Genomic DNA, 26529 nt, shown 5'->3' on the forward strand with positions numbered 1-26529 from the left:
GGCCCCGTGAGACCCAGAGCCGCAGGGTCCGGCGGCGACGGACGCCGGCAGCGCCGGGCGCTTTACTTCAGCTGGGTCTCAAGTAGCAAGCGGAGGCACGAGTTGCCCGTATAAATGTATTCAACTCACTCTAGAAATAGGATCATATGCAAGCTGTGTGCTGCAATCAAACGCATTGCTGTTGTTTTTCTGCCTTTGCTACATTGCTCAGCGCTGTTTTAGTCTCGGTGAAACTGAAAGTTGTGTGGAACAGCCCCCGCAGCATGGGTGATGAAGAACCGGTGCCATTCGGCTCCCTCGCTCAGCGGGCGTGCTGAGGAGGACAGAGAGGATTCACCAGATCTGCAGGCTTTGAATTCTAAAGTTACTTTCACTTACAACAGGATATCAGTATCTCTTTGGCTAAGCCTAAGCATACAGGAAGGCATGCGTATGAGCTTCTGGCCTGCCAGAGGTCACATGAAGTGTTTGCTTACTGCCCGGATTCCCCTTCACATGCTGTAAGTGCAGGGCAGCTCACTCCCTCTTGAAAGTAGTATTTTTCTTCTTGTAAGACTCCTCTGTGCGAGTGAAATTTGCTTCGCTGCAGGCTTGGGTATGAGGTACAGTGCATTGGTACGAACTGCTCTCATCGTTACATTTTAGTGTGCAGTGATAGTGATACTGTGTGACAAGACTTCCTCTGTTTTTGAGAGGTACTGACATGCTCTCTGAGGATCCTCTTAGCATGCTGAAGAGCAGTGTCATAAAATAACTCCAACTTCTGTACAGTAACTTCTGCTGATGGACAAATCTAGCGATGGTAGGAAGACCACACTTGGAGCTAGCGTAGAGGACTGTGTGCTTCTGTTCATGCTTTCCTTTGTGTGCTAGTTTTTCTGTTTAGGCAAGCCTGGAGTTAAATAGGACCTCTTAAGGCTTTAGGTGTATAGAGATTTTACAAGATTGAGGCATAAGGACAAACAGGATTTTCCAGGTGATTCGGATACAGAGATTCATGTAATTATCAGTTAAAATTGCTTTGGAAACAAAGTTCACATCTTTGAAGCCTCTGTCTTTGAGATCCACATATTTTACTTGCATAAATATTTGAAGTCCTTAGGCTCCTAGGTATTTGGTACTGGACCTGTGCAGGGCCCTTGCCATTCACAGCAGAGCTAAGCAGTGGCATATATGCTTCACTGGGAGTGAAGAGGAAGAGAGAGAAAATAAAGGGGTAATCCTCTGCAGTGGGAATCTGTGCTAATGAAGCTTTTCCACTTTGCATAAAATTTTGATTAGGAAGAAAACTTATTGCTCCTGGCCACACATATGCTTACTGCTAAGCAGTAGATAAGGTCTTGTCCTTATCTTCCATTTTCGGCTTGTGTAACAATTAGTTATGTACAACTACTTAGCATTCGTCTTACGTATTGGGCTTTCTCTTTTAATCAACTGCTTGCACCATAGCCTATGTTCTACTTCCTTTCTGTGTGTCTATTACTTCTTACTGTTCTTGATGCAAGCTTTATAAGTGCTTGGTCTTTGCATGTTTATGCTGGCAAATGAATTTAATTGGTATCTTCAAGTTTCCAGCATTCTTTTTAAGCCATGTAATTAAAAACTTGGTACATTGAACACATTCAAAGCCTTCCTTTACAGTAATACAAACAATTTGTTTCTGTAACGACACCCCACCAAACTGAGATGCAACAAAGTATGCTGAAAGTAAATTCATGTCTCACAAAAGTAGGGTGTAACTGGAGTATGAAGCATCTGGTTTGTGTTTTACAGCAGATGTTAAAGGAGACCAGAACTTTTGCACAATGTTTGAAGCATACATATACATGTATTATTTTACTACTTTGTCTTTGCTGCCATCAGGCTTTACCATGCTGCGAGCCTTTAGTCACACAAATGGTAGGTGTGCGTTCCATCACGCTAAGTGTTGGCATCATCGTAAGTCTGTGCTGGCAATCAGGAGAGAAGATGTTAATGCATGGGAAAGAAGAGCACCTCTAGCACCAAAGCATGTTAAGCAATTGACACAGATGGGATACAAGGTCTTGGTGCAGCCGTCAAACCGGAGAGCCATCCATGAAAAGGTAAGGTCCCATTTTGAGTTAGATATGCAAAACCATAGTTCAGTTATTAACCATAGTACAAGAAAAATAATATTCAAAGGGTATACATGAGAAAACATATTATTAATTTTGTTGTTAAATGAGGAGTCATTGTGTCTTAGTGGAGAGAAAAAGGAGTAGTTTGTTTAGCCTTTTAATGTAATGTTGGCACACTGGTGGGTTTTTGGAGTTGTTTTTGTTGATTTCTTGCCCTTTCATCTGTCTGTGAAGAAGTTCTAGGTGCTCTTGAAGTAGAAACTTGGGAATTCATTTAACATTTAACGAGGAAGGACAAATCTGGTGAATCCCATTCCTGCTTCAATCCCACTCCTCATGTAAAATGAGGAGAGAGGGTTTTTTTTCTCTAATGCTGTGAGCTTCAGGACTGAGAGCTTTTACAGTTCTTCTAGCAGCAGTAATACTCTGCTGTAAGGTATCTGAGCCAACAGATAAAAATTGAAACATAAGTAGGGAATTAGTGATCACTTGCACATATCACCTTTTAATTAAGGGACAGTGCTGGTTTTCACCAAAGCACAGATCACATTAGGTACAGAACTACGATACTGAAAGCTGGAATGTTAATACGTTTTTGAGATAAGGGAGAACAAAAATAAATTTTGATATGGAAAAACATTCTTTTAGAAGTTGCTCTTCAGCTTGGACTTAGTCTTAAACAATTTTATAAAATCATGTCATCAGTCTTCAGATTAGTTTGTTAGATTTCTCTAAACCTATTTCCAAGTATTTCGACACATTACAAAGAACTGTTCATTATTGCAATACTATAGGATACTTTAAATGTAGTAAAATATCCTTTTTGTAGTCTGTGAATTTAAGATGAAGGATTTTACTAACACATAATTATGTTTTGGCCTTGTATAATAGGATATTAGCATGGAAATTGTTTGATATTTGATACCCCTTTTGATAAAGAGGTTTATGAACGTATCACATGCAGTAACTTGTTTCTGCTTTGTAGAATTATCTATTTGTCCTCTGTTCTAGTTGCTTATGTGCTGAGATCTGAATATGAAAAAAACCAGAAAAATTTACTTTGATTTTTCTCTTTCATAGGATTACATCAAAGCAGGTGGCATTATTCAAGAAGATATTTCCGAGGCTTCTCTGATAGTAGGTGTGAAGAGACCTCCAGAGGACAAATTAATCCCTAAAAAGAACTACGCCTTCTTCTCTCACACTATTAAAGCCCAAGAGGCAAACATGCCCCTTTTGGATGAGATTCTAAGACAGGTAAATTGTATCATAGCGAAGACAATTGACTGTTAGCATGGGGTGGAAACTGAACTTAATGCTGAAGTGTGATCGAAAGCTTGCTGCTTGATATGGTTACTTTCAGCATGTGTATTTGTAGATAGCTAATGAGGACTATTTTCAGTATCCTTTCCTGGAGCTGAGTATTTCTGGCTCAGAGGATCTCATGCTTGCAGTGCTACTCTATGCGCGTAAGGCAGATGAGTTGTGAGCATGGTATGCTCAAGAGAGGTTCATGCTGTGTGAGCATGAAGGCTTGTTGGAAAGTTATTAAGCTAGAGTGTGTATTGGTCATTACAGAGGGAAGCAGCCAGTTCACTCAGAAATGAGCAGCCTCTTGGCAGAGGATGTGAATGGGTCTGCAGCAGCTGGAGTGATGTGTTGGGGAGCTCTATGCCAAGAGTGCGTGGGCAGTGCAGAGACTCTTTAAAACAAGAATTCAATGCAACCTTTAGGTTTTTATTTTTATACTTAAATCTTGTTATGAATTATTTGTCTTTCTCATACATGCCCATCAGCCTCTATCATGAAGGATGACAAAGGCATATGAAAAGGTAGTTCCTAGGACAGCAACGTGCCACTGACTGCATTCACTGAAAATTTTAATACTCAGTTTGCTATGTATTTTCAGGAAATTCGACTGTTTGACTATGAAAAAATGGTTGATCATAAAGGAATGAGAGTTGTGGCCTTTGGAAAGTGGGCTGGTGTAGCAGGTATAGTGCATAAAGTAAAGGCAGGCTTGCAACAAGTAACATCTTGTAATACTTCTGGTTGTCTACATTTCCTGAAAGTTGAGGCTTGCAATGCATTTTTAACTGCATTTTTAACTCCTGCTTTTAAGAGCTTTTTTCCATTCTGTTTTGTGCTCCCTGCTTTTGACGAGACTACATGTCAAATAGTCCTGTGGATTCCTGGCAAATCTACTATTTTGTGTTGTCTTGAAGTCCCATTTGTCTATTCAACTAATCTGAGGCAGACTAAATATCAAGAGATCAACTGAATAGGCTTTTGAAAGAAATGGCTGCTGTCAGTCCTGCGAGTTTGAACAACATCTGTTTGTCACTCCATTTACACAAATGTTATCCATTTACACTGATTTTTGTGAGGCATGGTTCTCATTCCTTTCTACTGAGCTTCAACTCTGTTTCTTCAGGAGACTCTCTTTATTATCTCCTTCTTTGGAATCTGGTGATGTGGACGCACCTCATAAAAGGATATCTGAGTATTCAATAGTGCTGAAATGCATAATGTGGGCCAAGAGCAGGTTTAAGGTCATGGCCTGCTACTGAATTTCTCCTTCCCTGGTTTTATGTAGGCTTTCTTTAGAAGTAAAGTACTAATATTAAAACATGGGCAAAAATATCCAGGATGATTTTAGACTTCAGTCAGTCCCTGCAGTTCCTAACTGTGCATATTCATAATTAACACTGACGGCCTGATTTTTCTTTTTTTTAACAATAGGAATGATCAACATTCTACATGGATTGGGATTACGATTTTTAGCCCTGGGACATCACACTCCCTTCATGGTAAGAGTATATGTGTATGTATTTTTCTTTAGCAAAATGACATTCGAGCATCTGCTAATTATCTGTGTTTGAATATGGAGAATATCCTGATGGTTCTGTGCCTTTGATTTCAGCACATTGGGATGGCACATAACTACAGGAATAGCAGTCAGGCTGTGCAGGCAGTACGGGATGCCGGGTATGAAATTTCACTGGGATTGATGCCAAAGTCAGTTGGGCCCTTAACATTTGTGTTTACAGGCACTGGTAATGTTTCTAAGGTAAGAATTCTGTCTTCAAGATGAAATGCTATATTATTTTTAATGGAACTTCTTGGCATTTGATACATATCAGGTTAAATGGGTTGATGGGTTCATTTTGTTTGCTTGGACTTCAGGTTTTCTTTTGCCAGTAAGAATTTTTAAGTATCGTAAACTAACGCCTTTAAGATGAGATCATACCTGACTAGGCTGACCACGCTAACTTCTTACCATGAAAAATGGGTTAAGTCTTACTGCTCCTCTCTCCTTTCCCACCTGCATGATTTTTGTCTCACTCTCTCCCCTCTGTTGACTCTGGGCTCACAAGGTATGTTGAATCACCCCATTAAAGTATGAAGGAAATAATTATTTTTTCTAATATTTACTGAGTTTTTATATATGTTTTTATAGCATTGTCTAGGCTTACAAGTGCTGGACTTTAGAGCTATTTTCTGCGACATAGGGAAGAGGCTTACCCCTGGTTTTGGCAACAAAGATCAGTTAACTAGGCTCCAGTTATAAAGTGAAATCACTGCCTTGTAAGTGTGTGCTTTCTGGACAAAAGGATGGCATGTCTGAAAGGCCTGTGTTCTATGATCACAGCTTGTTGGGAAAGTCATCTTGAAGTTCTTTGCCTTTAGAACAGCCTGGTTGGTGAGGGAGTGGCTTCATGGGTCTTCCCTAAAGAGAAACTGCTACTCGGAGTGGCAGCAAAACCCTCTATTGTGGCTGAGTTGAGGCCTCCCAGCTCTGCCATTAGAAATATAAACCAGATGTTGGATTGTGGGTCAGGCATACTGCAGTAATGGGGAATGATGTAAATTCCTCGTACATAGAGCCCAGGCAGCTTTGTTTTGGATAAGCGGGGATATGTGTGAAACAGTTTGTACATCTCTGAAGATGTTCTCTGGTAGGACTGTCAAGTTGTGCATGGCATTTTTATATTTGTTTTCACACACCAAATGAGCAGTGTTACACTACCTTTATAGTCTCTGCTCATTCTGAATCCTACTTCATGGTTTACAGGGTGCTCAAGAAATGTTCAATGCCCTCCCATGTGAGTTTGTGGAACCACATGAGTTAAAGGAAGTTTCCAGATCTGGAGGTATGCTGTGACAATAAAGTGATTGAAAACACTGGAACCCTTTTTGTCTAAGTATAACAGCTAATTTATTTTTTTTTTTTACCTCAGACCTCAGAAAAGTCTATGGGACAGTGTTAAGTCGCCATCATCATCTTGTAAGGAAACGTGATGGACTATATGATCCAGTAGACTATAATAAACACCCAGAACTTTACATTTCTCGCTTTAACACTGATGTGAGCATCTCTTCTATTCTTTTTATGAAAAGTTTTCCATGGGGTGTTGGTATTTACTACACCTTTGCATATCCATCTATTGAGAGAGCATTCATTTAAAACACTAGACTCGGTGCTTTCAACTTCTTAAAGTACTAGATGAGAACATCAGGCATCTGTAACTTTCTTTGCAGATTGCACCCTACACAACTTGTTTAATTAATGGCATATACTGGGAACAACATACTCCTCGCTTGTTAAGTCGACAGGATGCTCAGAAGCTGCTGGTGCCAATTAGATCTGCTGCTGGTGCAACAGAGGGCTGTCCTGAGTTACCACACAAGTAAGACACCACAGTTCACTCATAACAATTCTGCAGCACCATGATTAAGTCATAATGTTAGGCAGTTTCACCGCAGTATCTACCAAATGATTCTGATTCTTACATTGTTGTTCCTCTTGCATGTTGCAAAATGCCCCATTCATTCTGCTTTCGTTCTTCTGTGCTTTGCAGTCTTGTTTTCACAGTTTGGAGTTTTTGAAAACATCACAGTATAAATGATTGACAGGTACTGGCTGTCTTTCTGCAAAGGTAGTTCTGCTATTGATCCTTGTGCAGAATCCAGTACAAACAGTGTGACATCTGGGAAATGTACCTACTCCACCATTATTGCTAGAAGTTTCTATGCCTGAGCAGAGTTTGTTGGTTAAGTTCTTCCTACCCTGTCATTTGGCTTGTACAAGTTCAATAACTGTTCCCTAACACCTCTGATTTCTGCAGCAGGTAGTGGGAATGCTTCACAACCCTGAATAGCTTTAAGGATGGAATGTGGGGTGCAAATCCAGGGTTAGTCTCCTTTCAGTGAGGGTAGGAACCACCCTTTCTCTAATAACCCTCTGTAATATTTGTCTGGGAGACTGGCCTGGGGATGGATTTGGGGAGGATATGGCAGTGCATCCTGGTGAGGAAGCAGGTCTTTGTCTCTCTTCTGCCCACTCATGAAACCTTTCTTTCTCTCACTTGACAAATAAAGAATTTAATTGTTAACCTTGAGTGGAGCCAGAGGTTGTGAGTTAGGCTAATGAATGCTCCACCCGTGCCAGCTGTCTGTGAACGGAAAGGAGGCAGCCACCTCTTTAGGTTTCCCTTTACAATGAGGAAGTTATTCTAGCACAAGACTGCCCAGTGACAACTCAGGGGAATTGGTAGATGGATAATGAATGGGAGGTACCGGAAGTACATGGAGCACAGAGAAAAAATGATGGATGACTGGATTCCCCTGGTCTTTGAGACGTTATGCATGAAATATGGATCCTGTTGATGTGAGTGGAAATCTTATGACTACAGTAGGGCCAGATTTCCATTGTGTTTCTGGAGGTCATTGTCTGTGTTGTGTTGACTTCTGAATTGGTTAAGATGAATGACACTACAAGTCTGATAGATCTTCTCATGTTTCTTTTATTTCCTGTTCACTTGTGATCTCTTATACCTATGTTCCTTAGTAATTTGGGTAATGCTCTATTCCTTTCTCTTTTTTACTTAATCGCTTTAGACTTCTGGCAATATGTGACATTTCAGCAGACACTGGAGGATCTATAGAATTTATGACGGAGTGTACAACAATTGACAGTCCATTTTGTATGTATGATGCTGACCAGCATATTATTCATGACAGGTGGGTGAACCTTTACTTTTCATTGCTTTCCTCTGTAATTTGTACAGTGAAACATTATATTGAAAAATCATGCATTTAAAACACTTCTGAAAGGTGGTACCTTTCAGGTACTAAGGAGAAGTAGTTTAGAAGAGCTATGTTCTCTCTTTCAGTGTTGAAGGCTCTGGGATTCTGATGTGTTCCATTGACAATCTGCCAGCACAGCTTCCTATAGAAGCAACAGAGTACTTTGGCGATATGCTTTTCCCATATATTGAAGAGATGGTAAGGTCTTATGTATCCAACAAGAAGGTAAAAGTCTTGGACTTTGATCTGCTTGTTTGTTGCTTTTCTGGTCTCCTGTATACGTTCAAAAGGAATCTGCTGTATAACATAACTGACTTTGTACTTCCAAAAAAAAAAAAAAAGAAAAAGCAATCTGGTTTTCTTGGGGCACTCAACAATCACTCATAATCAGACTGCTGTTTGAATTCCTGTATTTTCATAAAAGTCAAATGACAGTGATCAGGGCCAGGAGAATTTCAGATCTACAAGATATTGGTATTGTTGCATGCATTTAAATGTTGCTTAAAATCTTTATTTTTTTACTCTGAAAAAAATTATGGGAAATAAAATTACCTGATTTCAAATAACTTATCTCCACAGCTGTTATCAGAAGGCTCAGAACCTCTTGAAAGCCAGAATTACTCATCTGTTGTTCGAGATGTAAGTTTTGCAATTTGGCGCTCTGCTTATCTTCCTCTGCTTTAAAATGTACAGGTACAAAAAAAACCCTCAAAATTTGTTTCATGTATTTCTAGGCAGTGATTGCATCCAATGGCTCACTGACAGCTAAGTATGAATATATCCAGAAATTGAGGGAGAGCAGGTAATGTATAGGTTCTTAAAGTCTGTTTGTTTCAGGATTTAAAAAAACTTGTCTGCATTCTACCTCCCCTTTTGCATTTATTTATTCTTGTGTTTTGGTGGAATACTGCTATATTGCACTGTGTCTAAGTGTCTCTTAGCTTGATGATTTCCTTCTTTCTTCATGCACGTTGCCTAAATCATTAACATGTGTTGTTAGTAACTTACATTGAAGCTGAGAAAGTGGTCATTTTTCTCTTTCTTATGGTATGAAGACTGTTCTACCAGAGGCAGGAAACAGCCACATGCCAGTATTATTCTGTTACTCCTTGCCCTTTAAAATGGATATAACATACAGTCCTTTGAAAGGAATGGCTGAAAGGAAAAGGCTCTCTAATATACCTTGAATCTAGTTTCCTCTAGTATGGCTCAAGTGCTGTGCTGTATAGCATTGTTCTGTGACTGGATGTGTTCAGGAGCCTCTGTGAGACTCTCAGACTTTTCATTACACTCCTGTAGCTACAGCTTTAGTTACCACTTTATCTGTACCCTGTCTCGGTAGTTATCAGCCAGCGGTAACATGAAAGAAGTAGCATTGAGTGGATTAAGCTAACAAAAGTATAAATAACCTGGGTATCCCTTCCCTTCCCCTTACTCCCTATTATTAACACACACCTATAGTTCACCTATTTAAAATGTTAATTTGACATTAAGTGGGTACCTCTGGCTTCATGTTCATGGTCAGTGCCAGCTGCACTATACATCATATAAAAGTTGAAATTGGTCTGACCACAAGCATTGCATGTTCTATGCACTAAAAGCATAGTGTGTTGACTTTTGCATGCCAAACTTCTCCAATTTCCTTTGGGAACTTTGGGAGTTCTGGTTATGAACTTGTACATGATGAACTATAGGGGCGTTTTCCACCCAAAGTAATGTGCTGTTTGCCTCTCAAAGACTTCAGCTCACAATAATTTTTATTGTGTGCTGTCTGGTAGACCACCTCAAGAGGCTGTCTCGGTAACAAATTTTCTTATTCCTCACACAGCACGGTGGTCTGGTTTTTTTTGCTTTCTCCATAGTCGCTTGCATGGTCTTGTGTCAACTACCCTGAGAATCTGGAGACTTCATTGCCAAGGGGGTCTTTGTGGGTAGATTTTTGGTATTTCTGCAGACTTGTGTGTTGCATGTGATGTTCAGTTGTTCATTGGTGTTGCTCACTTAGCTGTCAGACAAGCAAGACCTGCTAACAATACCCTCCTTTACTTTGTAAACTTTGGAGATAATGCAAATGAAAGCAGGGATTTTACTGCTTAAAGTGTGATGGTTTAGCTAGGGATAGGCTCTTGTTTAGAGCCTGTAGGAATTACGTGGCTTGTGTTATCACGCTAACAAAGTATTATGCTGTGTCTAGTTTAGTTTCTGAGGGCTCTATTTAGACTAATTGGTTATACCCTTTGGATGTACATGAACATTTCAGACTATAGGATAGCCAGACTATATGAGCTGAAATGTCTTGGGTGCCATCAGAATGCAGGAGCAGTTTGATTTACTGCACTTATCTCCATATTTTCACCTTTACTTGCTTCATACCTGCTACCAGTTCCTCATCCACAGCAGCAATGGCATATCCCATTAACAATGTGGACCTCTAACTATTACTGTTATTTGTTCATAGATTTACATAACTGAATTATTTAAACTTGTATGTAGAGAATAGGCATAAACTGAAATGTTCTTTTCTGGGACTGTGTAGATTCTGTTCTCACTCTTGATGGGTCATTTGGCAGCCCATGTTTGTGCCTGTCCTAGAGCAGACATGCTATGTTTGATCCAAGTGTGACCTCATTCTAGACACTGGAAAAGTTTGTAATAAATATGATAAGAAGTTTGATTGCAAAATCCAGCTTTCTTTCGTATAGGAAGTCTCCCCTTTGTCAAAACTGTTGCTCCAAGCTCCTGCATACCACTGTTGCTCCCTATAAGTAAAGGATGGAGAGGAATTCTTTATCTTCCCTTGCCCACGAGAGTGTAGCTGTGGAAGAAGATGTTCTATTAGAATTGATAGTAGTAGGAGGAAGGTCCTTGGGTTTGTCATATGATAGTATATGATAGCCTTAGGAGGCTTTCTGTGAATGGATTAAATAATGATTTAACTTTTTTCAAAAAATTAAATCGGTAAAACTTGTCTGAAGGTCAAAATGTACAGTAATCTATAGTAATAATTTAGATGATTAGAGGTGTGATACATTGGTACTTCCCATTCAGATTTAATGAATTGAAAAGAATGACCTTTTAAAAAAAATGTTAATTAAGCCTGCAAGTGGAGGAAGGGAGGATGGAACATCTGGAACTTTGGAGAGTAATTCAAGCTTTACAAATGCTCGGACACAGTTAGTAGGCTGGAATCTGCTTCAGACAGATGATATGGATGCATTTGGTATTGATTTAACTCTCTTCACTCAGGGTAGTCTGTCAGCGCTATTGTTTGAGGCCTTGTTCCCCCAAATGTAGTCCGGTACTTCATGCCATGCTTTTAAGTCATGCAATACCGCTCTTGTTGTCATGCTATTAGGTATTGCTCTGGCAGGCTGCAACACCATCCTTCATTATTATGGCTGTTTTTGAACTGAAAAAACACAACTGAAAATTGACTTATGGATGCCATGTGGAGCCCCAGAAAGATCTGAACTAAACATTATTTAGTCGACATATGGTTAGTCCTCTTCTAAGGACAATAGCTTTAAGCAAAGTGGACATGAGCTTGTCAGCTAGAGGTCAGGATTCTTTCTGTGGCCTAATCCACAATGCAGTATATGCCTGTGTAAACTCTCAGTACATAAAGGGGAAACTGAGGAACTTGCTTATACACTTACGAAGTTTCCCATAAGTCTGTATCTTCAAAGGTCCTACCTGTTTATTGAAATTTGTTTTCAGGATATGGGATAAGAAAAGCCAAACCTCAATCTCCATTAATTAGGTTAAACAATAGGGCAATGAACAGCTTCCTCTTCTTCAACAATAAAAAGTGCTTTAAGACATTTTTTTGTATTTGCTAAATAGTTTTTATCTGCATAGTGATGATACTTTAGACAGTTTTACAATCCTCATTTTACAACTTAATGCAAATTTAAGCTAAAAGGAAAAACAATTATAAACAACCAAAATGTGTCTTCCTACTATAATTTATACATTTATGAGAGCATATTTAAACAACTACTGAAGTATGTTATTCTGGTTGGCAAAAAGAAATGCAAAATCTGATGTGAATACATTTTATATTGAAAGTCAACAGGAGGGCTACTTCTTAAATTTATTTAGGAGGGTAGTAGAAGCTTGGTTAAAACACTCTGTGATGGTTTTCAAATCTGAGTTCTTGTCTGCAAACAGGATTTCTTAATTGGGCATTAACTTTTAAGTGACTTTTATTCGCTATCATGTTCCTATGGTGGACTAATATGAACCCAGCATAACTTAAAATATGCTTTCACCAGCATGGTTTTGTGTATAACAGTTACAGTTTACAGTAAAGGGAGCAAGGCAGAGCCTGGAATCCCTTTCTGACAGCCCAACATGACATAGACAGCTTGGTGGTCCGCAAATGATCAGGTTACAGTAATTTGGCCATTGGGAAAAATATAATGACAACTGAGGAAAAATTTGTTGAACAGCCAGTAGCAATTGGAGAAGCAGTGGAGATGTTGATGGATTTGATCATGTTTATATTAGAGGAAAGGAACTAGAGGTTATGCAGCAGAAAAATGGAAGCAATACTAGACAGTGATTGCCCAATCTTGGATTAGATAGGCAGGAACCTGACTCTTGGTCTGAATAGAGCTCTGGGTTTGTAGACTTACTAAACCATACTTATTCTGTTAGCTTTAGTAGCTTAGAGTTTCCTTCTTCTGTGTCATTTTTAATTTTGCCTGTAACACCTCCTAGGGAATACGCTCAGTCGCTGAAGATGGGTAATAAGAAGAGGGTTTTATTGCTCGGATCTGGCTATGTTTCTGGCCCTGTACTTGAATATCTCACTAGAGATTCCAACGTTGACATCACAGTTGGTATGTAAGACTTCGCTTGTTTTTCATTGAAAAATTATGTCTTATTTAAACCTGCTAGCATGGCAGAACTTTTCTCATAAGTAATAAATTGATTTGGTTCTCAGAGCAGATAATAGCAAAGATTTTCTTTATGCACAGCAGAAGAGCATTTTGTAGCTTTCTGAGCATTTTAAGTTTATATAATTGATTTGAAAATGACATAGCCACATGCAAAGCTTACTGTTTGCGTGTGTAACCTATAGGGAAATTAGAAGTATTTTTCCTTCTAACTTGCTTTGGGCTTGGGGTTGGTTTTGTACCTAGTCAGTCACTTTTGCTGGTGCTTGGCTGTGTTTTCAGCCTCACACAACAAGAAGATGAAATTTTTTATAGACATCTATATGAGTGAAGCCTCTGCTGTTGTTATAACCAGTACTGTGGTAGTAAACCTTCAGACCCTGACCTTCCCATCAGCCCCCCGTGCCTGCTTGTTTATTCCTCTGTTTTGGTTTTATCTGTAGCATATTTCATGCCGGGCATCTCAAAAATACCTTTCTGTACCATCGATGTTGATTTTACCCTGATTCTGTGGTTTCAGATTTAAAACCCAGGCTGCATTGCCTGAAACATACTTTGCTGGGAGGTGGTTTCCTTTAAAACTTACCATTGTATTTCTGTTGATTTTTGTTGTTGTTGCTTTGGTTTGGTTTTTTTGCCTCATGCTACTTTCATACTTTGCTGCTTTTGCTACCCTTTGCAGTGATAACCATAGTACTTTTAACCCCTGGGAAAAGATTTACTAGGAAGAAGAGGGGAACTCTAAGGAAGCTGCACCCTTGTTATTAGCACTGCCTGATGCAGTGAACAGGGAAGGATTACAGCAATGTGCTATGTCCATCCCCTCAGCAGTACGGAGGCTGCATCTAGTCCCTGCAATACAGTAGCAGTAAGGGAAACCAGGTGAACTGGAAGATCTGTTGTGCCAAGCACTGTGCAAACACAGGAGGTGCCTTGTATCTGGGTAGCTTAAAAACATGAAGTTTCTACAGCAAACACAAAAAAAAAAGCTCAGAAGAAAAGAGACACAAAGATGTTACTTGTCTAATATTTCACAGCAGGCAGGTAGATGAAGAAAGCATAAAATGCACATCACGGTGCCACATTTGGTTCCCTACTGTTAGGATACACCACTTTAAATCCAAATGACGAACATCTTAATTGGGAAACCTCCATGTAATCAACTTTTTTTTGTTTGAATTTGTAGATGATTTTGCCTAGCTCTCTTCTCTCAGCACAAGTTGATTAGTATGGTACAGAGAATCACTCTCTGGCAATGTTTATTTCCCATTGACTTTGGAAAGGCCATAAGGAAATAAGGCCCTAAGTTAGAGGCACAGATGCTTTTAATTCTCCATAAGCCTGTGCCCCACCTGCTGCCTTCATTGCCCACTCCTTTCTCCTGGCCGTGTTCCCAGTGCTGTCCTTGTGCTGGCAGCACGGTGAGCTGGGACAGGAAAGCAATTCACTTTCAGTCAGATGTAGCAAGTACTGGTTGCTTTAACCTGTATCTCTTTTTCAGTTCTGCTTTCCTTATAATGGTAAGTGCTGATGGCAGTAGGAGCAAGATAATAGGAAGGAACAAGAGGAGGCAGGCAGAGACTGGATTTCTCCCTTTTAGTGATAATATTAGCATATGCAGGATTGGTAGGACTAAGCCATAGGTAAATATTGAAACTAGTCAGATTGAATCTGGGCCTTTTAGTCATATTTAGCCTAACCAAAAGCTTAATGTTTTTATCTTTGTTGTGTTAAAAATGATGAATGATGGGAATTGTTTTTGCTTTAAGCTATTAAGCTGTTCTTGGCTATAAATAGGAATTCTGTTAAAATGTACTGAAACAGAGCTTTGAAAGATTTCTTTTTTAACCAGATTTATCTATGGCTACGTGGAATGAGGGATGGGGTAAGCTTTTCTGGGCACGTGTTTGTTTACTAAATCTGCTAGTTAGCTGTGTTGAACCTGCATGTTCATCAAGACCTTAAAACTAGTTAAGGTTTTCCTGTCTCACTTAAACCAAGCACAGCCTGAAAAAGAAAAACAAATTTTCCTCTTTCGACTTTTTCCCCTCCTGGACTTCTAGTCAGCTTCTTGTTTTCCGTGAAGTAGTCTGTGCTTTTGTGGAAATAGCTACTACCATCAAAAACTGATTGAATACTTCACCTCTGCATTTATTTGGCCAGGTTAGAGAAGTGACCATTTTTAAAACCAGGAGGAAATATGTACTGCACAGTGATGTAAAATACTTTAGGCCTCAAGATAAATTGTTGCACTAATTGAAAATGGTTGTTTTTCAGCAGGATGATGCTAATCCAAAACTAGTTTACTTTTAAAATACATTGGGCATACAATTTTTCTGTTGCAATCTTCCCTCAAGAGTCAGTGCAACATAATATTTCATTAAATTGGAAAGCACCAGGCATGCCTTTTCTATATTTCCCTGTGGAAGTCAAAGCAGGAACAAAACCTCTGCCTGTTTCAATGCTATTTAATTATTCTGCTTCTTATGAGGCTGTAAACCTTCACGGAAAGGCACTTTTTGGGGTAGGCAATTATTTTTTATTTTTTCCCCTACCTTTCTAGTTGTGCAGTGCTTCTCCAGCAAACTGATGAGACCATGAATGCTAATAGTATTTAATACATCTAGAACCATGATGTGAGTTTCTGGCATTCTAGTTTTCTCCTACACCTTGTTCTGCCAAGCAGACAACTGGATGACTCATTTAAGTAAGGTCTGGTAGACCAAAGGGATGATGTCCCCCCCCAAATCAAAGCATGAAGATCAAGTCTATTGTGTGATTGTCCACCAAATAAATAAGGACAAGAAAAATTGCTGCTTGGTTTCATAGTGCTGTATTTGGGATGTCATTGAGCTCCTACTCGTTACTCTAACTTTGCTTCTCTTTCTCTCCTTGTTAAAGTTTTTTACTTGTCTGATCCTTTTGACTCCCTACCCCTAACAGTTTTTCCACTAATACGCTATCTAAAAAAAAAAAAAATACTGGTCTGCCTGAATGGGCTAGTGGTACTTTTGACTGGGCATAGTAGAGCTGCTGTCATATTATTCTGCTGGTCATCTTTATTTTATTTTTCCCAGACTTCATGTGGTAGGATTATTGTTCTAGTTCAGGTGAGCTGCCTTCTCCTATATCAATAGAAGTGTTTACTACAGCTCTTGCTGCTTTCTTGTGATCTTTCTCTAAAACTTTTCTCGAGCCTGAATGTACACATCGAAGTGCCCCTCTTGTGTGACTGTTACTTGCATTCTTCACCCTCAAACCCTTTCTTTAATTGATGGGCTTCTAGATCCAAGATACCAGTGCATTTCTAAGGATGCCAAAAGAACCTGCTTTTATCCTTCCATCAGTGGTTTGGTCACTTGTTCTTTGAAAACTTTGTAATGTCTTTTTTAGTACATTTTGACACTTACCAAAGAGTGACAGGTATTCATCTGAGATATCAAAGACTGAACCTCCAGTATGTATGTTTTTTAAAACCTTGACTATACCTTGCCACAGGTTATTATGAGGGGTCAGAGTTAAAGACATGGCAGTATGCTTTTGGGATGGATCACAACCCTGCCTATCCTATAATGAAAGTGTTGGGTTTTTGTAACTAGTTAATGACACTTTTGTGACCCATTTCTGCATAAGAGATGCATTCATTCAGCAGACTTTTTTCCCTCTCTCTAGAAAACACTTAGGTGTAAATGTGTGATTCTTTCTGTTTAGTTTATATGTTTTCCCACCATGTGGGTGCTCAGTTACCTGGCAAACGTAGACAGTGCTGCTGTAGAAAACCATGCCAGGAGGACACGTGCACGTGATGCAAGCGAGCCACTGGGTTCTGGGGTGTCCTACGGCACAAAGATAGGTTTAACAGTCCTTTATCTCATGTTCTAGACCTACTTCTTCATAGAACGGAAAAGAAGGGAGATGACTTCTAGTTTTGCATAAATAATTTGTGTTGACCTAGTCTGCTGATAGGAAAACTGCAGTTAAAACTTCGGTTCATTTTAAGTACACCCACAAAGTTGCTAGTTGGTTACAAGCCTGTTCTCGTCACACATTTTAGCAGTGAGTGGTTCTTTACTTCTGAGAGTAAGTATTATTTGTAGATTCTTATTCTTGAGTTATAGCTGCTATGGCTTGACACTGGTAATTGATAATAAAATTGACTACTTTAGGGGAAGTAAGGTGATTTATGCCTGATTTCTCTTCAACTGTTAGTGAAGGAAAACATCCATGCAACTGTTTCTCTTTGGGAAGAAGGAGGTGTGTGTAGAGCCCAATTATGCATGGGAGTACTTTGGACTTACCTTCATCTTTAGGTAACAGTTGATGTGTTTTACTTTTAAAACAGCATCTGTCATGAAGGAACAACTTGAACAACTGACGAAAAAATACAGCAATGTTACTTCAGTTCATATGGATGTCATTAAGCACGAGGAAAAGCTGTCCTCTTTGGTGAAGAAACACGACCTTGTGATCAGGTCAGAATTCTGTGTAAAACATGATAGGCTCAACCCTAAGTCATGCTGCTTCTTTCTCCTAGTTCACTGACCTAAATCAACATGATAACTTTTTTTTTAATGCCTAAGAACTGGGATCGTATTTCTGTATGTAAATAGTTGTAACTGGCCACTGCCTTTTCACTTAGTGGGCCATCAGGACTTTCAAAGGTACTTTGACTGCAGCATCTCTTTACAAGTGTTTGCCAATTACATGGACAGCCTTCTTAGTGTGAGGGACTGGTTGTGTCCAGCAGCATATGTGTTCCTGGGATCAAATTTGCATGTTTGCAAGAGGAGGCAAAATTCTGACATCTTGGTCATTTCTGCTGAATATCCCATTAAGAAAGATCTCTTTCTGGTATTGAAACAGGAGGAAATGACTTCATAGTCCTTGACATTTTGTCCCTTTTGCCATGGATGTCATGCGTGTTGTTTCCTTTCCATGTAGAGCATGGTTTTCACAAAGTATTTCAGCAAGATCATTGTAATGCAAGCTTTCTCAAGGATGGTTTTACAGGTTTGCATCTTCTAAACCTCCAGCATGCCTGTTTAGAAGCTGGACTTGAAAAGAGGTCCGTGGTTTGTTTTTTTATGAAGAGAAGTGTGACAAAAGATGCTGTCTAAAGAATGACTCCCCTGTTGTCCTGCACCCTGTTCTGAGTGCATACAACAATGCTCTTCTGATAGGGTAGCATTTCACTTGTGTAGGTATGAAACTGCTCAGGGCAAGGCAGGTATGGCTGTTGCATTTACTTGAGCTCTTTTGTAGGCATACAAAAAACATTTGTGAGTGTCTTTCCAGTGACAGCATAAGTAACTGGTTGGATTTTGATGTTGCATAATTCTCCTTCGTTTGTAGTTTGCTGCCTTATTCAGCACATCCTTTGGTTGCTAAGAAATGTATTGACAACAAAGTGAACTTGGTAACAGCCAGCTACTTAACACCAGCTATGAAAGAACTCCAGGAGAGGTAGGTATGAGAGTAGCATCTCTCTGGTGTTGCTTCCTTCTTTAGTGCATTATCTGAATATTTTGCAGTCCATTACACCTGCAATGCTTATTGTGAATTACTGTTTTCTGCATTCTTTCTCCTTCCCTTTCTATGACGGAGGACTAAGTACCTTTCCCCAAAGTGGCATGTGAGGGCTGTGGCAGAGTGCAGAAATGAGTGCATACCCCAGTCTGGTCAGACTAGTGCTCTAAACACTGGAATGTACTTTTCTACATGCCCCATCTTATTCTGTGTTAATGTGCCTTCCCCTCAGACCTGTTAGGATGTTTGAGCTGGGCTGATATTCAAGCTGAGCAGCTGGGCTGTCCTTCGCATTCCCCTAATAAAAACTCATTTTTGGCTTACTGTATCTACAGTAATATCCTCCTTCATGCTACCTTCTTTTGGACAGGCCCGCTATATTAGTCTCAAATTGGTGACAGTTCTAATTATTCTACTGTTTCTGTTGTCCGATTTATTATATGATTGGAAGTTGTTTTGGGCATGGAGCTTCATCTAGGTGCTCCTCTCAGTCACAGTACTGGAAACTCTGAAGTGATTTCAAGTGAGTGAGATGAGAATTGTACATGCTGTGTCTCTATAAAAGATAAAACAGAGAAAGCTAGACAGGTAGCGAACCAGTGTTGCAAACAATGAGGGAGGTTGAGGGGCCTCTGCTCCCCTTCTTGCTGTGATGCCAAGAGGTCATATCATGCTCTCAAAAAAAAAAAAAAAAAAAAAAAAAAAAAAAAAAGGCACTTCTCGTTTGTCAAAACACGAAGTGATTTTGAAAATAAAATAAATCACCTCAGTTTGTGGTGATAAGTGAGCTGCTCTGGATGTTTAGGCAACTGTTAAAAAAAGAAAACCCAAATGCTTGTAATTTGGGAAAGTAGGCCTTTCAATCTCCATCCCCCGCAGGAGCTGTTTAGGGCAATTATGACTAGCTCTGTGCTGTCCTCTGCATTACTACATTCCTGCATTATAGCACTGTCCAGGAGAATGTGGGATATGGAGTAGCTGGTAGGAATTTCTTTTTCCACCCGCTCCTAGATGTTGCAGCAAAGTAAGAGAAGCCAAGGCTAGAATGACTCTTAGACAATTGTCACTGTTCAGGTTTTAACATCTGCTTCTGTTTTTTTCCACAAGCTGCAGACAGAGACCAGAATTTACTGTGTTGGGGAAAGGTCACTGGGCCTTTGTTGGACAGTAATAAATAAAAGGCCAATAATGGTGAATATTCTGACAGCTCTGCATTTCTGTTATTTTTAGCGTAGAAGCTGCTGGCATTACAGTTATCAGTGAAATGGGTTTGGATCCTGGTCTTGACCATATGTTGGCGATGGAATGTATTGACAAGGCAAAAGAAGTTGGTGCTACGGTAAGGTTGGCAGGTAGTGCATAGTTCTGCCAAGATTTTATTAGTAAAGTTGTTCCTTTAACACCGCCCAGTTTTTGGGCATGTAACTGATGTGTAACGGGCTCTGGACACCTTACTTTTTCTGGTGCTTGGAATTTGGTGCCAACTAATCCAATTGGTGAGACCATCAACTAAGATGGCTTTGCCTCAGTGTATGTTTTCGTTTCCTCTCCTTTACGGACAGTGCCTGCAGTGTGACAGCTTGACAGTGTTGCTCAGTGAAATTCTTTTGGTTTCCCCTGTCCACTGTAGATCTTCTGATTTTGGCATTTGGGGGATAACGTCAACAGAAAGTTTAAGAACTAATGGGGATTCTGCAGGGTATAGCTGTGTACTGTTTGCATCCTGGTCTTCTCTTCATTGTTTCTTTCTTGTGGATAAATCTGACAGGTTGTATCCTACACTTCTTTCTGTGGTGGCCTACCAGCTCCAGAGCACTCTGACAATCCTCTGAGATACAAGTTCAGCTGGAGCCCACAGGGAGTGTTGCTGAATACAGTTCAGTCTGCTACGTATTTAAAAAATGGAGAGGTGAAGTAATCCTAACGTTTCCATTTAAAGCCAGACAAAGAAGGTGGTACTGGGGCTAAGGAGGGAATTGGGATTTGTAAGGTGCCCTGTTTACTTTCAAGCCAGTGACAGTCGGTTGCCTAAGCAAGTTGCATACATCACTTAATCCTATGTTTGGAGCATGACAGTGCCTGGCTGCTGCCAGCTTAATTCTTACTTACTATATGGAAACTGATTGTGAAGAAGGAGCGTGTTCTAATGACTGAAACACTGGATTGAGGTCAGTGTTCTGGGTTCAGCTTCCATCCCTGTTATGTGTTGCTTTTGCCGCTTAATCGCCCTGTCTCCGGCTCTGTGAATCGAAGGTGAGAGTGCATCCTTCTACTAGCTTTTCTGTCTAGTAATGTTTGTAAACCAAAGAGCTTCATTCTGTACTTGCACAGTGTGTAGAAGAACTCTTGGTTTCTTTTTCTTTTGGTGCAATCTGTAATACCAATAACCCACTGAGTGGGTTCTGTGAAAGTGTACAGTGCTTTCTGATGTGTTTTGTATAAGCTCTGTTTTGCTGTTTGTGCAGGAGTCGTTAGAGTAGACTTAACCTAGCAAATATCACTGCATCTGTTTTATGGAAAGATCGCAACTGATTTGTGCAAAGCTATAGCAAGCCATTACCACATTTCTGCTTTCCAGTCCTATCTGATCACTCCCACTTGTTCAGAGTAGTTACTGAGCAGGGGCTCTTCAAATGTCAAGGAGACTGCCTTGTATAACCACCGTAAAGTTTAGCTAATTATCTAAACTTTTTGATCAGCAAAACTGAGAAATCTTTTGAGATGTTTTATCGTGACATTTTGGTGCTCTAGTGTTCTTATTGCAGTAATAAAGGAGAAATTCAGGGATTGTACATTGGATCATTACTTAACAAGCAACAAGACATAGTTATAAGTTTCAGATGAAAGGGTCTCTTGGAGAATGTGAAAATGTTTCTTATTTAATTCTGACCTGGTTCACCCATTGCTAGGAAAAATTAGATCATGCATATGAATGATTCATTATGAGAGCACTATGCGAGCTTGTCAGTAAATTGTGCAATTTTTCCTCCTTGCCACTAAATCCTTAGCTGTCTTTGACTGTTGTGCAGGATTCTTCCACACTAGTATCTTGCCTGACAAACACAATACGATCTTTCAGCATTGCTGCAGACTTCATTGCTTTAGTCTTTCTTCTAGAAGGAAACCTTGCCCCTTTGCTCAGAAGTCACAAAATGAGTTTGTATTCATGCTGCATAGCAGATCCTGTGCATCAGCTGCTTGAAGGAAGCAGGGTTCAAGGCTTTGGTTGGGAGTGATGATAGAACTAGTCAACCTTATTTTGTTTTCCTTCAGTGGTGCATTCTCTCTGTGCTTTGTAGCTGTAAGTAAAGATACACATGGGCAGCAATTTTATATCAGTGTGATATCACCTGATTTATTTTAATCTTTAAAAAAAAAAGAAACAAAACCCCATCCTTCTCTTTACATCTGCCTTCTCCTCCCCCATAGAAAAGAGAATTAAAAAATTAACCAAAAAGCAGGGAGCCTATGAACAGAATCTTGCTTCACACTGGTGTAGTTTGGGGAGGTGCTCCAAAATTACACTAATGTAAATGAAATGGGAACCTGCCACTTATATTAAAGTGCAGCAGGAATTAACAGTGTGTGTGAGAAGGATGTGACTTGTTTTAGCCCTTTTATTAGTAATGACTGTTATAGTGCATGCTCCTCCATCACAGGATATGCTTAAATGGCTTGTGCAACTGCTTTATTTAGATTGGGCCTTTGTTTGCACCAATATGCTTAGTAGCATATTGTTCCTATTTTGAGCATACTTCATCTTTTCTTTTGTAAAATAAATAACACTGCACTGAAATAATACTGCTTTCTTTCACAAAATTTAGATTATCAATATTCCAGCTGGAGGAGCATTACTTGATTCTGTTACTCCGATGGATTTTTTCCCAGGATTAAATCTCGAAGGTTTTCCTAACAGAGACAGTACAAAATATGCTGAGCCGTATGGTATTCAGACAGCTCACACTTTGTTGAGAGGCACCTTAAGATACAAAGTAAGTTGTTGTTGTTGTTGTTATTATTAATTATTGTTTTCCTCAAGAGATGAATATTGTCATTTCAAGATAACTGTGTATTTAAAAGTCAGCATTTTATAGCTCTGTACTTGCTATTTATGAGCTCTCCACTACTCTAATTGAGATAACTGAAAGCTCTTCTCTTTATTTTTTTTAATGTAGCTTTATTTGGTTTATTTAACAGGTGTTTGTTTATTGCAAACCAGAAAAATAGTTTTACTGGTTTTAGGCAGCTGGTCAGTTGGCTTGCATAGTCTGTATCTGTGTTTCTTTTTTTCTCTGGCTCTGCATTTGGTGTCAGAAGATTTTAAAAATTTGATAGAATTGAATTCTAAAAATTTAATTGAATTTTAAAAATTCAATAGAAGATTTAAAAAAAAAATCTGATGGGTTCGTGTGATGTGTGTTGCTGTTACTTATTTTTAAGAATTGATCTATTTTCTTAATGTTGATACAAATTTGAACTTGCAGTTTGTTGCTTATATTCCTATGAAAAACATAATGTAAAAATCTTACAGAAAATTACGGTTTTCCATCAAACTGTGAAAGTTTTTCATTAAGCAACTGGAAATCTTGAATTTGAGCAGCTTTAACATTTTGCTCAGTTAAGTAAAATGTGAAGAGATAAATGTGTTTTCCTGGTAGACTCCAGGTAGACTCCTTTCCTTTCATTTGTTAGGTGCACAAAGAATCAAAACATAACATTTTTTCTTTCAGTTTTTTTTTTTTAATTATTTTGTTGGTCAATATACATTAAGAAGGAATAAACCTAAAACTGTATTGAAGGTTTGAAAAAGCTTTTATGGATGTTGTGATATGTCTATTGAGTTAAGGTTTATGTCAAGTTTTAAGTTGTGGTTTTGTACATGGCTTGAGGAATGTCTATGTCCTTTTCCTTTTAATTCCTCTGTTGCAATACAAGAGGATTTTTTCTTTATTTCTGGGAGGGAGGGAGGCTTGCTTAGCAAAATAAGATGGAACGCCAACGTGGGGGAATAAGGGTTACAAATCACAACAGCTCTCTTTTTGGCAGTCTAGATACGGTCTCTTGTTCAGAAGCTAAAAATATGTGGAAGGCATCTATCTCATCATGAAGTCTTAATATGACAGTATCTATTCTTCCATTTGGTGCCTGGTAAATTTTTCTTATTTTGTATAAGTGTTAGCACAAGGAAAAGCAAAAATGTCAGGGTGACAGGAAGAGTTGTTACCAGTGTGCTGCAAGAATGATGTTTCTCTGGTTAGTGCTGTTTTCTTAACCCCCACAGCAGGTCCATCACTTTGGGTTGGTATGATGTTGGTAGGGTTGCGTGGAAGAACTTGCCATACCTCTGCCTGCGTGGTAGCTACATGCCAGAACATAGTGCTGAGCAGGGCAGAAGTTAATGTTGGCCCTTTGCACATGCTGCTCTGTTGCAGAGCAGAAAGCAATCCGTTCAGTGCGGAGGCCAACATCTCCTCAGAATGCCTTTTATAGACTAAGTTCAGATAGCTAATGGAGTCAGTTTAAAAAGAGGCGTCACAGAAGGATCTCACTGCAAGGCCATCTAAGCTAATAATCTAGGGCTGGTGGAAGTGGCTCCTAATTATAATTAGCCCTCTTTCAGAGTGCTTTATTTCCACCATTCTGCTTTTTTACAGTGTTTCTAGTCACTTGCATGTAACTGTTTTTCAGGTATCCAGCAGCTGTGTGGGAGTGTTAATGGGGTACAAACAAAAACAAGCAGAAACCAGTTGAGACTTCTTTTATTGTGCAGCCTATTGCAGCCTTTGTAGTTCCTTTTAAATACCATTCCACTGCTGTCCTGGTTGTCTCTCTGGTATTCCTGAAGGAAAGATACAAACACACAGGATTCTTGTCTCTAAAATCAGTTTATCTGATGTCCATACAATCACACTGGTGTAAAGCTGGGATGAGTAGAGTTCAGTTCTTGGCTTGGGCTCTCTGTATTCAGTAGTTTATGGGCCAGCTGGCTGATATAACCCTGTCTGTAATAACATGCTGGTGTTTGAACTAGTGCTAGCCAGCTTAGCCCTTTGATCTCATGAACCAATGCTACTTGCCAGGGAAGTATTGATGGCAGAATAAGTCATTAAAGAGGGTGTTGAAAAAGTAGGGGGAGGAGTGGAAAGGGGCTGGGGAAGGTACCGCTCTGTAGCAGTAATCCCACTGGCATCATGTTACTGTGGCTGTCTTCCCATGGGAATAATGCTTAACACTACCGTGGTTGTGTCCACCACTACATTCAAACCAAGGAGAAATACTCACCTGAGTTTCAAGTGATTATTATTTTTAACCCTGTTATTCTTTTATTGCAGGGATACTCCAAAACTATGGGAGGCTTTGTAAAACTAGGATTAATTAACCCAGATCCTTATCCTTTGCTAAGTTCAACCATGCCACCTCTAACCTGGGTGAGTTATGCTGATTGCTCTGCCTTCTTTCCTCTGTTTTATTAATGTTTTTCTTATTGCTAGGCTTGGGTGTCCTTAGTTATGAGAATCTTGTATTGCATCCTGGTCTTCTCTGCTTTTTGTTCCTGGAAATTAAGAAGATTTTCTTCAGCAGGAGTATAATACAGTGCTGGAACAGATTATCCAGAGAGACTCTGGAGTCCCTGACACTGGAGGCTTTCAGGACTTAGCTAGACAAAGCCATGGCTGACTTGAGTGCTGGTGGTACTCCTGCTTCAAGTAGGGCGTTGGGCTAGATGACCCTCAGAGGTCCCGTACAATATTTTTATGAACTGTCTTAAATTTTCTGTTAGTCAGAATCCAGCCCTCAGTACTGTGAGTTTGCACTGTCCATATTGGTACTGGCTCATGATCTTCAGTGTAAAAATATTTTTTAGGGCATCAAGAAGTAAGAGATCATGCCTAAATGAGTATATTAAAATCTTTTTTTCCTGTTAAAACTCTGTTAAAACTAGCATTTTTTTGGTCTTGTTATGCTGCTTTTCTGTCTTGCTTACTGGTGCCTCGCTTCGTTTTAATCTCAGCCAAGTATGACTCCTATGATGTGCTGCTGTTACATTTGACAATCAATGTTTTGGTTGTCTCTGGGCAAAGCAGGGAATTTCATATTTCGGTATGGTGTAAAGAGAGCTGAATTGACAAACAGCTTATTACTTGTTAGGTCTGTTTGTCTGTCTTGTGAGAAATTTTTCTTCCATTTTGCAAACCCCTGAGAGAGTAACTTTGTTTATTACTCAGGTGAACAAAATTCAGATCTGTCTCTTGTTTCCTTCCTTGTGCTTTTATCAGCATTAATCTAGAAAAAGACACCAGGCTTATGCTGTGTGATGGTCTGAGGAGAGCACAGTATTTTTCTGATGATGCCATTATTTCAAGTTAAGAATGTATTGAGTGTTCTCAAAACCAAGAAAGCACAAGGTGAAGAGGCCCAGTCTTGCTTGCCTCTGACTAACATACAGCACTGCTCATCTTTCCAAACTCCAGGAGTTTTTGGGCTGTGTATGGGAATGGCTTTTATTTTTTTGAGATTATTTGTTTCCACTTTCAATTTTAGGGTTGATATCTTCAAGTTTTCTTTGCAAAGATGGCTAGAATTTCCAGTCCTTCTAGCCTCAATGAAAAAGTATACAGTGTCATGTAATCTGTGAAAATAACGATAACTCATTAGTCTCACTGCAAACCTTGTCTCAGCAATGTTGTCACATCTTAGTACTTTCCCTTTATCTACTCTGCCTGGAAAGCAGAGGAGATAGGCTAACCTGAGCTTCTAAATGGACTCTGCAGTTCTTGCTTGCTTCATATCTTGTTGATAGCTCTGTTCATTCACAGCAAGATGGACAATAAAGCAAGCAATAATTAGCATCTAGATAGCACAAAATGGCCTTCAGATATGCACAAAAATCTTCAGAAAGCTTTTTGGTAATA

The 26529-nt window shown here is 39.4% G+C and overlaps 1 protein-coding gene across 1 annotated transcript in view; it reads left to right on the forward strand.

Moving 5' to 3' along the window:
• Positions 1 to 1731: 1731 nt before the first annotated feature.
• The window catches only part of AASS (aminoadipate-semialdehyde synthase), a 30289-nt gene continuing 5491 nt past the window's right edge, over positions 1732 to 26529 (forward strand). Inside the window, 20 exon segments of the mRNA XM_075493213.1 lie at positions 1732 to 1798; positions 1801 to 2084; positions 3180 to 3356; positions 4009 to 4093; positions 4842 to 4909; positions 5023 to 5169; positions 6175 to 6253; positions 6341 to 6468; positions 6642 to 6790; positions 8001 to 8123; positions 8276 to 8387; positions 8769 to 8828; positions 8924 to 8991; positions 12912 to 13033; positions 17433 to 17562; positions 18443 to 18553; positions 19847 to 19955; positions 20385 to 20525; positions 22441 to 22608; positions 24949 to 25044. Coding sequence (XP_075349328.1) covers positions 1747 to 1798; positions 1801 to 2084; positions 3180 to 3356; positions 4009 to 4093; positions 4842 to 4909; positions 5023 to 5169; positions 6175 to 6253; positions 6341 to 6468; positions 6642 to 6790; positions 8001 to 8123; positions 8276 to 8387; positions 8769 to 8828; positions 8924 to 8991; positions 12912 to 13033; positions 17433 to 17562; positions 18443 to 18553; positions 19847 to 19955; positions 20385 to 20525; positions 22441 to 22608; positions 24949 to 25044 — 2409 coding nt within the window. The 5' untranslated portion in view covers positions 1732 to 1746.

Source organism: Mycteria americana, chromosome 1 (assembly GCF_035582795.1).
Source record: "Mycteria americana isolate JAX WOST 10 ecotype Jacksonville Zoo and Gardens chromosome 1, USCA_MyAme_1.0, whole genome shotgun sequence".
NCBI classification, from domain to species: domain Eukaryota; kingdom Metazoa; phylum Chordata; class Aves; order Ciconiiformes; family Ciconiidae; genus Mycteria; species Mycteria americana.